At 43.2% G+C, this 13,334-nt stretch overlaps 1 protein-coding gene across 1 annotated transcript; it reads right to left on the minus strand.

Annotated features, from left to right (window-relative positions):
• Positions 1-1,898: 1,898 nt before the first annotated feature.
• On the minus strand, positions 1,899-3,019 carry LOC106596190 (interferon a3-like). Its single transcript, XM_014187504.1, has 5 exons — positions 2,870-3,019; positions 2,640-2,711; positions 2,329-2,481; positions 2,092-2,190; positions 1,899-1,982 (listed from the first exon to the last, which is right to left on the minus strand). The coding sequence occupies exons 1-5, from the start codon at positions 3,017-3,019 to the stop codon at positions 1,899-1,901; spliced, it is 558 nt and encodes a 185-aa protein (XP_014042979.1).
• Positions 3,020-13,334: the final 10,315 nt, after the last annotated feature.

Below are 13,334 nucleotides of genomic sequence, written 5' to 3' on the forward strand. Positions count from 1 at the left end.
ACCTAAACACCTCCCTCCGCAACTGGATCCTGGACTTCCTGATGGGCCTCCCCCAGGTTGTAAGGGTAGGCAACAAAACGTCTGTCACGCTGATCCTCAACACTGGGGCCCCTCAGGGGTGTGTACTTAGTCCCCTGCTGTACTCCCTGTTCACCCAAAAACTGCATGGCCAAACACGACTCCAACACCATTATTAAGTTTGCTGATGACACAAAGTGGTTGGCCTGATCACCGACAACGATGAGACAGCCTATAGGGAGGAGGTCGGAGAATTGGCAGTGTGGTGCCAAGACAATAACCTCTCCCTCAATGTGAGCAAGACAAAGGGCTGATCATGGACTACAGGAAAAGGTGGGCCCAACAGGCTCCCATTAACATCTACGGGGCTGCAGTGGAGCGGGTCGACAGTTTCAAATTCCTTGGTGTCCACATCACCAGCAAACTATCATGGTCCAAACACACAAAGACAGTCCTGAGAAGGGTACGACAAAACCTTTTCCCCCTCAGGAGACTGAAAAGATTTGGCATGGGTTCACAGAACCTCAAAAATGTCTACAGCTGCACCATCGAGAGCATTCTGACCGGTTGCATCACCGCCTGGTATGGCAACTGCTCGTTATCTAACCATAAGGCGCTACAGAGAGTAGTTGGTACGGCCCAGTACATCCCTGGGGCAAAGCTTCCTGTCGTCCGAGACCTATATGATAATAGGCAGTATCAGAGGAAAGCCCATAAAATTGTCCGAGACTCCAGTCACTCAAGTCGACTGTTTTCTCTGCTACAGGAGGGAAAGTGGAACCAGAGCGCCAAGTCTAGGACCAAAAGGCTCAGCTTCTACCCCCAAGCCATAAGACTGCTGAACAATTAATCAAATGGCCTCCGTGCTATTTACATTGACACCCCCTCCTTCATTTGTTTTGTACACTGCTGCTACTCGCTGTTTAATATCTATGCATAGTCACTTCAGCCCTACCTACATGTACACATTACTTCAACTAACCTGTACCCCTGGTACCGGTACCCCCTTATTGTTATTTTATTGTGTTGCTTTTAATTATTTTTGACTTTTGTTTATTTGGTAAATATCTTCTTAACTCTTCTTGAACTGCACTGTTGGTTAAAGGACTTGTAAGTAAGCAATTCACGGTAAGGTCTACGCTTGTTGTATTCGGTGCATGTGACAAATAAAGTTTGATTTGATTTTAAATATCATACCACATCTCCAAAAAATGCAAACCTCGGCAGTTACTGTAATGCTGAGATGCTAGCATGTCTTGGGGGTATGATATTTGTGCGTCTTTAACTTTCTCACTAATCATTATTCACGATTCATTCAGGATTGCTGTAATCCTGTCAGATCCGGTCTGTTTGTTTGCCATGGTGCTGAAAGGTCTTCTTCTCTTGCCTCCACTGCGGACGCATTTTAAAGGTTTCCCAGCCGTTTTACACAGGTTGTGTGATATCATCAGTGAGTCTTCAAGTTAAGACACAACAACACTGTGTGGCATTATCAGGACTATTTAAGGACATTTTTATTAGGCCTATATGTAAACATGTTAGATTAAAATAGATTTCAGCTGTTAGAGGTCACATTTATTTAATTAAAATGTATTTAATCCTGACAATAACAAAATCATGTTGCAATAATAAATACAGTACGCAATGGCCGTCATAAATACAAAAATCAATGCATGAAAACATTGTTACATTTTCTACAGCCTAAAAATACCTAGCACATAATTCATTATTCAGTATAAAATGTGTTTTACTTCGCAGAGTTGTGAATACACATAATAAATAAATAAATAAAACATACATAAAAAATAACCGTGTAAATAAATAGTTGAAAAAATAGACGTATAAATAAATCATCTCTACACACACATGAGGCTCATTGGTTAGTCAATTGGTATCGTGACTAGTCTTAACATGTGTGACAGCACCACGTTCCTTATGTCTTCCCAGCCGCTTGCGCTGTATTCCTGCATGGACGAAACACACGTCATATTTTAGAATAGACACATGTGTCAACACATATGAATATATCCCTATTTGGTGAATGTACTCTCTTGGTAAGACAAATTGACCTACCTCGCGTTTCAAGTAATTCTTCAGGAATTTGAAGTGAAGGCTCATATCTTTGTTCACTCTTTTGACAGATGTTGATGGTCCAGGTTTTATAGTCTTTACCTGTTGGAACAAAATATAAAGTAATCATGTTATATTATGATTCGTTTAAATCACATTATATGGCAATCTAAAATGATAGGATAATGTTTGCCTTTTTGCATTAATGTTCAGAGAAAATCACAAATCACATAGACTTACGCATTGGTCCAGCTCCGAGGTCTGGCGATGCAGACCAATCATAAACTCGTCAACTCCTTTCTGGTCCCAGGCGGTGGAATCATATTTACCACTGCTGTACAATTTCTCTATAGCGTTCAGAGTTTGCGAAATGAAGACAATCCGGCCGTTATCCTAGAAGAGTGATTTGTTTTAGTACATGCCTTACGAATATCAGAAAAGTATAGCAAATTGCGTATTCGTTAAAAACGAATTATATGGCCTACACTCTTAGAAAAAACGTTGAACCAAAACCTTTTTTTTAAATAGTATAGGCTATGCATATATCTTACCGTGAAATGATCGACTTGTCTGTATTGCTCGTTAGGGAAAGTGATCTGAGATTTCCGAGAGACCACATGTCCCTGTGATGCCAAAAAATAGAAACAAATGATTGCAATATTATTATTGTATACATATAGGAGTAACTGAATCAAATGAAACACAGCAGCACATTAAATGTTGAACAGATGACAACTGCTCAATGACCAGGAACAAGTAAATAAACATTACAGTATCCTACCATTTTCTGAAGCATCGTTATGGTGTTGTTGCTGAGCACTTGGAACATGCTCGGAGACCGAGGCAGTGTCCTCATCCACGTGCATCCGATGGTTTTATTCCAGGTGCAAATCGTCAGGATCAAGCACATCCAAAAGCTTATTGAACCCATTTTATCGTATGTCTACTGTAGTTCTCTGTCTGTTCACTATCAACCGAGGTGCAAAATTAGGCACACTTCAGAAAGACAGCCTATACTTTGTAGAATTCCGAAAAAGAAGACGTTGTCCTCAAAGGATAAAGAGATAAAGTGTTCTTCCTGATCGATCCACTTCTCGAAATCCAGAGTTCTGTCATGCTCCAATCTGTGTCGATATTTTATACAAAGATGTTGAACGGTGTTCCGAAAGTGAAAGGTGGAAGTCCCGGTAGACAGGCGCTTTCATACCTGACAGTATATCTTTCGGCCTGGAGACAACGCACGGAAAGGACAGGTGCATCTCTCGAAGACTTGTTAAAACCTTAACTAATTTCTTATTTTATTCTGAAATATTGGATTACCAACCAGGAACATGTTTGAGATGAAAAACATTTACTTGTGAATCCATTTTAGTCAGACGACAGCCTAAATTAATATGCATTTTTTTGCAAACATTTCGTTGTCCTTTCACTTCGGAAACAATAGCGTTTAAATCTCGTCTTCGTAATCGCAACACCTTTTACATTTACACCCGGAAACTATGGTATACAACTACGTTGAAACCATTTCTGGACGTCAACTTCCTATTTAAAGATACATTTCAACGTTGTATGGGTTGAATGAATTACACACTCAACATTACTGTATTTCGTTTTAGAAACGGGTTTAAGTGGTCTGATTTATTTTGGTAGACCAGCTCCTTTATGCTACCGGTTTTCAGAATAAGACACTCGTAGCCTATGGAGCGCACAGGCAGTATAGACCTCGGCAATACTGCTTACCTTGACATAAGTGCTTAAATTGGAGCCTATTATTATACACCATAGGTATAGGCTAGGCCCACTCCACCCCTCTCAACAAAATGCAACCTATGAGATGCTTTACCTCACGTGAAAGAAAGTCGTCCAGCTGTTTGAAGTAGTTCTTAACCATATCACCAATCAGAAGGTTTTGACGCAGACGCATGTCTCTGACCTGAAATTGTAAACAACAAACAACATTAATATCAATATCCATGTGATTACATGAATACAAATAGTATAAATAATCACAATTGTGTACCAAGTTACAGTTAACAAATGAAACATAACCAAGAACGTACACATTCCGAATAGGTCATATTTTGTCGAGCAAGAAGGTCTTGGAGATCCCTGAGTTTGATGGAATTCCATTTCACAAGTGTTAGGTTTTGTTGGAAGAGCTCACTGGCTAGTTGAAACGCAAGTCTCAGTGTCCAAAGCTTTTCCCCCTCCTGTAATCACAATAACATCCCGTTTAACCATGCGATTGAACTAGACAAACACAGAAATTGTATCCACTCATGATCTCCTGAGCATCACCTCTATTGAAAGCGTTGGACGTTGGACCCTTAACCTTTCCGCCTCTGGGATACAGCCTCTTGGTCTCCTCTCCTACACCATACACAAAATACACCATATCTCAATAAAACTACTGAATATATGAATATATTTATTCTAATTTTCAACTAGAATAAATAACTTGTGATATCACAGTACGCATGCTACAGCCTAGATTCAGAGCCATATTTCTAAATATGTCTCTGCCTATATGGTCAATTTGTAACAGGTTAAAGAAATTGACCTACCATGGAAAGATAATTGAGGGTCTGGCGAGTTTGAGAAAGATAATATATTTGCTCCTTTTGGTCACTGCATTTAGCATAGACAACCCGGTAAAGAACAATTACACACAGAAGATGTACCACAAAGGACACGTTAAGAGTTCCCATGTGTCCGGTGAGTTGATAAATCCCTGAATACTACTTCTAAACGTTGGTCCTACGTGCCCCACCTGTATAGTCTCCCTCATTGATATGCCATGGATGAGGTAATATGTAAAACAAGGAAAGTTCAAGTGGGGAAAGTGAAAGAGCGTTGAAAACTCATTCCTTCACCTTGCATAGCTGTTGACGACATTTTGCGTTCTTGTCTTCTGTGTGCAGATACACAATGCCCTTCACGCAATGTATTTTCAATACAGTAGCCTATCTATTTTTGTAGTTCAATGTTATATTTATTGAGTAGGCTTGATAGCCTACAGTACAAGAGTTTAAAGGCATACTTTTTATATCCTCTCCCAAGGGATGGAACGTGTAACTAATTGCATAGCTACTCTGTTACAGAAAGAAGAACACGATGATAATAGTTGGACTCCACACAGCTGCTCCACTGCAGTTATCTTAATGTACTACATGTAGCATCCATGGAATTTCATTATTTGTTGTAAAACAAAGTTACATTGGAATATAAAAAGGTAAATCAAACAATTTGTTGTGGACCTGATTTATTATTAAGAGCTAGATACAATGTCATGAAGGTGTTTTATTACAGTTTCTATAGGCCAAATAAAATAACGTGAACAATGACTGCTCAGTGCTCACTGTCAGCGAGCTGCTATACAGATTAAAGTCCTTTGTTATTTTGTATAACTGCACGTGGGACAGGGTCATGACTAGAAGGGACCCAGCTCTGGCCAAATTAACGTCCTTTTTGACTTTTCGTAGCAGATTAACCAAAATTACGCAGCAGGTTAGGATAATTAACGTAGCAGTTGAGGATAATTAGGTTAAATTTAGGAAAAGAGTTAGGGATAGGTAAAATGCCCCCCAAAACCTTGTACATTCATTTGATAATTAGGAACCCTTATAGCCATGACGGTGGGGCAGCCTCTGTCTCGGCAGATGATGACATCGGTAATTACACACCATAAATCCCTTTCACTTTCGAAAACCAACGTTTTTACACATTACTGCATTTCGTCATCTATCCCATCTACCACAGCAGGTAGAACATTGCTTGCGTGCTAGGCTAGCTCACTCAACATTATTATTACATGCTTATTGCATGTATAAGCATGTTCTGTTAGTAGCAGCCAATGTGTTCAATGTAGGACAACATTCCATGAGACTTTTGAAAAAAGCATGGAAGGCTTGACGTTAACATCAATCCACATGTCCATCAGACAAGGAGGTGACTGAAAATGTTGTGTTGTTACATAAAAAATAAAATGCATTATTATTCCCATACCATTATTAGAGAGAAACAGACAAATTATGCTACCCTCCGCCTATTGGCTACTTAGCTTATTCAAGACAGTCTCAAAATACAACACCGCCCCAAGACATACAAACAAGCTCCCTCACGACGCCAGGACAGCGGAGTCAATCACCACCTTCCGGAGACACCTGAAACCCCACCTCTTTAAGGAATACCTGGGATAGGATAAAGTAATCCTTCTAACCCCCCCCCCCCCCCTAAAAAAAAAGATATAGATGTATATGTACTAAGATATAGATGTACTATTGTAAAGTGGTTGTTCCACTGGATATCATAAGGTGAATGCACCAATTTGTAAGTCGCTCTAGATAAGAGCGTCTGCTAAATGACGTAAATGTAAATGTAATGTACAAATATCTCTGTGCCTGACTGGCTTTTCAAAGATGGCTAGAAATGCAAACATTTTGTGCTCCTGTAGGAAGCAACCAATCCGCCTTTGTTGACCAGACATTGTCTATAACTGGGATAATAACTCAATAACTAGCAAAGAGTATGAACAAAATGTACACAGGTGGCTACATGCATCTCTCACGTTGATATCAAAGCAAACGCATTTACCCCAGTTCAAAGTGGAACGGCTCAGATCCATGTATGGCAATAGCTATTTGCATATCGGTCTACTGCAGCTCTGATTGGTTATGGCGCACTGATCTGCGTGGAGTATGGTCCTGAGTCGTGTCTGTCAATGCAATAGATTCCTACTCCAATGCGCTCTGCCTACAAGAAAATCTCTTGCACAGTTGGTTTTGCATACTACGTCTTGCATAGTTCGTTTTGTTTCGGTATGTTACATTGAAGTGGCTAATACTCAGTTGATTCGAGAATTCCCACAGTAGAGTGAAACGCTGATTGTGGTAACTAAAATGGAAAATTCTAGAAAGTTTAGGGACGTTCAATCTGGTGCTTCTCTGCTCAGGCTGATATTTCTTCTGCTCGGCAGCCCGAGGGGAGCTGTGCTCAGCTTTGAGGGAACATAGCTTGTACCTATCCAAGCCTTTCAGATCTATATGTGTGTAGTGGGTAGGGGTTGTTTCTGGACAGGACCGCCATTCCCACCTGCCGTCTTTTCCCTAATGGAATTCAGCCCACTGCTGTGCCTTGTCTGACTTACAAATCTATTGATGGAATCTACTGTATGTAATATTCCCTATTTCTGCATCTCCTCACTGCTAAAACATTGGTTTGTTAGTCAAGTGCTTCATAATCGTTGTCACAGGGGGGTTAAAAGATGGGTGTGTGACTCATTTATTGCAATGTCCTTCATCTGTGTAATAGAAACCATTCAAACAACTTGTTATTCATGAGTGTGATAAAAAAACATCCTCCTTTCTTCTCCAACAACATTATTTATATATATACAGTCTTCACCTCGTGGATTTGGGTCGACGGGATGAAAGGTGGGTCCTCCAGAGGTGCCTGTCTGTCACGGTTGTTGTCGGTGAATGAGGACCAAAACGCAGCAGGTACGTGAATGCTCATCTTGATTTTTAATTACTCTCAAAAATGAACATACAAAATAACGAAAAAAACGAACACTCGACAAATAAACAGTCTGGTAAGGCACAAGGCTATACACAGAATAATCACCCACAAATAACACATACAAACACACCCTAATATATGGGACTCTCAATCAAAGGCAGATAGACAACACCTGCCTTCAACTGAGAGTCCCAACCCCAATCAACCAAACATAGAAACACACACACTAGACTAACCATAGAATTAACTAAACATAAACCAAAACCCGGAAATACTAAATCAAACACCCTTTACACAAACACAACACCCCGAACCACATAAAACAAATACCCTCTGCCACGTCCTGACCAAACTACAAAAACAATTAACCTTATACTGGCCAGGACGTGACAGTACCCCCCCCTTAAAGGTGCTACCCCAGAAGCACCTTAAAAAATAACCCCAAGCAACACCAAAAAAAAAATTCCCCTTTTCTAAAGGGAGGGAAGGGAGGGTGGCTGCCGTCAACGACGGCACTGTGCTACACCCCCCCTCCCCAACCCACCTATTTCTGGAGGTGGCTCTGGTTCCGGCCGTTCCAGGCTGTCGGGCCACTCTGGCATCGCCGAGGGGCAGTCGGGCCAGTCTGGCATCGCCGGGGGGCAGTCGGGGCAGTCTGGCAATTCGGGACAGTCTGGGCAGTCTGGCAATTCGGGAGAGTCTGGGCAGTCTGGCAATTCGGGAGAGTCTGGGCAGTCTGGCAATTCGGGACAGTCTGGGCAGTCTGGCAATTCGGGACAGTCTGGGCAGTCTGGCAATTCGGGACAGTCTGGGCAGTCTGGCCACTCGGGCCACTCCGGCAGTTCAGGGCAGTCTGGCCACTCCGGCAGTTCAGGGCAGTCTGGCCACTCCGGCAGTTCAGGGCAGTCTGGCCACTCCGGCAGTTCAGGGCAGTCTGGCCACTCCGGCAGTTCAGGGCAGTCTGGCCACTCCGGCAGTTCAGCGCAGTCTGGCCACTCCGGCAGTTCAGCGCAGTCTGGCCACTCCGGCAGTTCAGCGCAGTCTGACCACTCCGGCAGTTCAGCGCAGTCTGACCACTCCGGCAGTTCAGCGCAGTCTGACCACTCCGGCAGTTCAGCGCAGTCTGACCACTCCGGCAGTTCAGCGCAGTCTGGCCACTCCGGCAGTTCAGCGCAGTCTGGCCACTCCGGCAGTTCAGCGCAGTCTGGCCACTCCGGCAGTTCAGCGCAGTCTGACCACTCCGGCAGTTCAGCGCAGTCTGACCTCTCTGGCGACTGTTGACTGGCGGGCAGCTCTGACGACTGTTGACTGGCGGGCAGCTCTGACGACTGTTGACTGGCGGGCAGCTCTGACGATGACTGTTGACTGGCGGGCAGCTCTGACGATGACTGTTGACTGGCGGGCAGCTCTGACGATGACTGTTGACTGGCGGGCAGCTCTGACGATGACTGTTGACTGGCGGGCAGCTCTGACGATGACTGTTGACTGGCGGGCAGCTCTGACGATGACTGTTGACTGGCGGGCAGCTCTGACGATGACTGTTGACTGGCGGGCAGATCTGATGATGACTGTTGACTGGCGGGCAGCTTTGATGATGACTGTTGACTGGCGGGCAGCTCTGATGATGACTGTTGACTGGCGGGCAGCTCTGATGAAGACTGTTGACTGGCGAGGCTGGGTTGACGCACTTGTAGCCTGGTGCGTGGTGCTGGTACTGGGCTTACCAGATTATGTACACGCACCTCCAGGCTAGTGCGGGGAGCGGGAACAGGACGAGTCGGACTGGGTTGACGCACTTCCGGGTCCGCACGAGAGACAGGAGCTGGAAACCCAGGGCTATGGAGGCGCACAGTCGGTCTCGATCTTACCTCCTGCACAACCCGTCTTGGCTGGATGGAACTAGTAGCCCTGTACGAGCGGGGTGCCCGTACAGGGCAGACTGGGCTGTGCAGGGGCCTGATGGTAGCCGTGCGTAGAGCGGGAGTTGGGTAGCCTGGTCCTCGGAGGCGTACCGGCGACCAGATGCGCTGCGCAGGCATCCTCCTATCAGGCTGGATGCCCGCTCTAGCACGGCACCTGCGAGGGGCTGGAATAACGCGCACCGGACTGTGCGTGCGTATGGGTGAGATAGTGCGCTCCTCAGCGAAACATAGCGCTCTCCACCCCATACGCTCCTCCATATAACCACGGGTAGCTGGCTTCCGGCTCTTCTTACGCCTAGCCAAACTACCCGTGTGCCCCCCCCCCAAAATTTTCTTGGGGGTGCCTCTCGTGCTTCTCCTTCAGCGCGTACTTGGCCTCGTACCACCGCCTCTCCGCCTTGGCTGCCTCAATTTCCCACTGCGGGCGTCGATAATCCCCAGCCTGGTGCCAAGGTCCGGCCCCGTCCAGAACTTCCTCCCAGGTCCATTTCTCCCGCCAGTCCAACTCGAATTCCCTCTGCTCCTTCTTCTGCTGCTTGGTCCTTGAGTGGTGGGTGATTCTGTCACGGTTGTTGTCGGTGAATGAGGACCAAAACGCAGCAGGTACGTGAATGCTCATCTTGATTTTTAATTACTCTCAAAAATGAACATACAAAATAACGAAAAAAACGAACACTCGACAAATAAACAGTCTGGTAAGGCACAAGGCTATACACAGAATAATCACCCACAAATAACACATACAAACACACCCTAATATATGGGACTCTCAATCAATGGCAGATAGACAACACCTGCCTTCAACTGAGAGTCCCAACCCCAATCAATCAAACATAGAAACACACACACTAGACTAACCATAGAATTAACTAAACATAAACCAAAACCCGGAAATACTAAATCAAACACCCTTTACACAAACACAACACCCCGAACCACATAAAACAAATACCCTCTGCCACGTCCTGACCAAACTACAAAAACAATTAACCTTATACTGGCCAGGACGTGACACTGTCCTCCATTGCAGATACAATCTCCTCCTCCAGTCTGGTGTTGGTCCTTAGCTAGTCCAAGTATGTGTTCTCTGGCCTTCCCCTTCTGCTGACACCGTGCTGTGGTTGCCAGATGATTAGTTCACTAAAGCTGTTGTTTTTAGTTAGTCTATGGAATACATTTCATTTCCCAGTATTTCATGTACCCTAACCGTCCACCAGAAGGAAGCACTATTTAACATTTTAGTGTGAACCCCACTAAAGTGTAAAGCTCTAAATCAAAACATCCCTTTGGACTTTGGTTAAATAAGAATTAGTGACACAACACAAACATTATGGAAAGTGGAAAAAATTTATAAAAAACAAAACAAATAATAATAACAATATTAAGCAATAAAAAATGTATAATAATATTGTTTTATATATTTGGACATTATATTTAGAGATGCCCCCAACCTCACAGTAATCAACATGTAAAATACACTCAGCGGTCAGTTAATTAGGTACACCAATCCTGACTGCCATCAGCATGATGCAAAAGGAACCGGGACTCATCAGACCAAGCAACCTTTTTCCACTTCTCAATTGTCCAGTTTTGGTGATTGTGTGCCCACTGGAGCCGCTTCTTCTTGTTTTTAGCTGGTAGGAGTAGAACCCATTTTGGTCGTCTGTTGCAATAGCCCATCCATGACAAGGAGCCACTAATTGTTATTTCTGAGATGCCGTTCTGCACGCCACTGTTATCTTCTATGGGCTAGGTGGGACACTTGCGTCCCACCCTAGTCAACAGCCAGTGGAATCGCGTGGCGTGAAATACAAATACCTCAAAAATGATATAACTTCAATTTCTCAAACATATGACTATTTTACAGCATTTTAAAGACAAGAGTCTCGTTAATCTAAGCACACTGTCCGATTTCAAAAAGGCTTTACAGCGAAAGCAAAACATTAGATTATGTCAGGAGAGTACCCTGCTAAAAATAATCACACAGCCATTTTCAAAGCAAGCATATAATGTCACAAAAACCAAAACCACAGCTAAATGCAGCACTAACCTTTGATGATCTTCATCAGATGACACTCCTAGGACATTATGTTATAGAATACATGCATGTTTTTTTCAATCAAGTTCATATTTATATCAAAAACCAGCTTTTTACATTAGCATGTGATGTTCAGAATTAGCATACTCACCGCAAACTTCTGGTGAATTTACTAATTTACTCATGATAAACGTTCACAAAATACAGAACAATTCTTTTAAGAATTATAGATACAGAACTCCTTTATGCAATCGCGGTGTCAGATTTTAAAATAGCTTTTCGGCGAAAGCACATTTTGCAATATTCTGAGTAGATAGCTCGGCCATCACAGGCTAGCTAATTTGACACCCACCAAGTTTGGTGCTCACTAAACTCAGAATTACTATTAGAAAAATTGGCTTACCTTTGCTGTTCTTCGTCATAATGCACTCCCAGGACTTCTACTTCAACAACAAATGTTGTTTTGGTTCCAAATAATCCATAGTTATATTCAAATAGCTCCGTTTTGTTCGTGCGTTCAGCTCACAATCCGAAGGGTGACACGCGAGCGCATTTCGTGACAAAATTTAAAAAAAATATTCCAATACCATACTTCGAAGCATGTCAAACGCTGTTTAAAATCAATTTTTATGCTATTTTTCTCGTAAAATAGCAATAATATTCCAACCGCGCGACGTTGTATTCATTCAAAGGCTGAAAGAAAAAAATTGAGAATTCTCATGAACGAGCATCTCCAGTGTCACTGTCCCCAGCCTGTCCACTCACAAAATCTCCTGCTGTTCTTCGCCCAGAGACAGGAGACACATCATTCCACTTTCTGGTGCCTTCTAAGAGCCAATGGGAGCCTTAGATAATGTCACGTTACAGCAGAGATGCTGTATTTTTGATAGAGATGCAACAGAAGGATAACAAATTGTCAGACAGGGCATTTCCTGTATGGAATCTTCTCAGGTGTTGGCCTGCCATATGAGTTCTGTTATACTCACAGACACCATTCAAACAGTTTTAGAAACTTCAGAGTGTTTTCTGTCCAAATATACTAATAATATGATTATTATGTTTTCTGGGCCAGAGCAGTAACCTGTTTAAATTTGGTACGTTTTTCATCCGGCCGTGAAAATACTGCCCCCTAGCCACAACAGCCTACTCACAAAATCCTGAATAAGTTTGATGTTGTGCTTATTTATGAATTTTAGAGGAGCGTCCTTCCATGTTCATCCAATCATACATGTGCACAATGAAACACTCCACCAAGTCAAACTGGTTATCATGATGGTCGGCTTTTAGCATCTAAATCTCGGTGGGGCAAACTCCCCCAAAAATGTTTATGCATGTCAGCAAAGCCAATACAACACAACACTAAACAGTACAGTAATTGCACTTTAACGGTGACAAACAGTCCCCACAAACTGCTAGGGCCTACAAAAAGCTGTCCCAACAGCAGAGCTTTCTTTTCAGCACCATGGAGTGAATCCTTACCGTTGCTACACCTGGCTATCAGCGGAGCCTTGTCTGGCAGGGAAACAGTTAATTCAGCCTCATTTTCTGCCTTAAAAAAAACATAGCTGTTATGGCTAACTTGCTTAAACAAATGTGATTTCTACTGATAATTGAGATGTACAAACTACAAAATAAGGGGACTACGAATGGCCAAGAGGCAATCCATAATTTTTATGAAGACATTCATTAGCGAGCTTATAGGGACATAGTCAATATAACTATTTGTTCAGCACTTTTGAAATGTACAGTGACAGAATTCAGAACATGGG

The sequence above is a fragment of the Salmo salar genome, chromosome 03 (genome assembly GCF_965601325.2).
Source record: "Salmo salar chromosome 03, fSalSal1, whole genome shotgun sequence".
NCBI classification, from domain to species: Eukaryota; Metazoa; Chordata; class Actinopteri; order Salmoniformes; family Salmonidae; genus Salmo; species Salmo salar.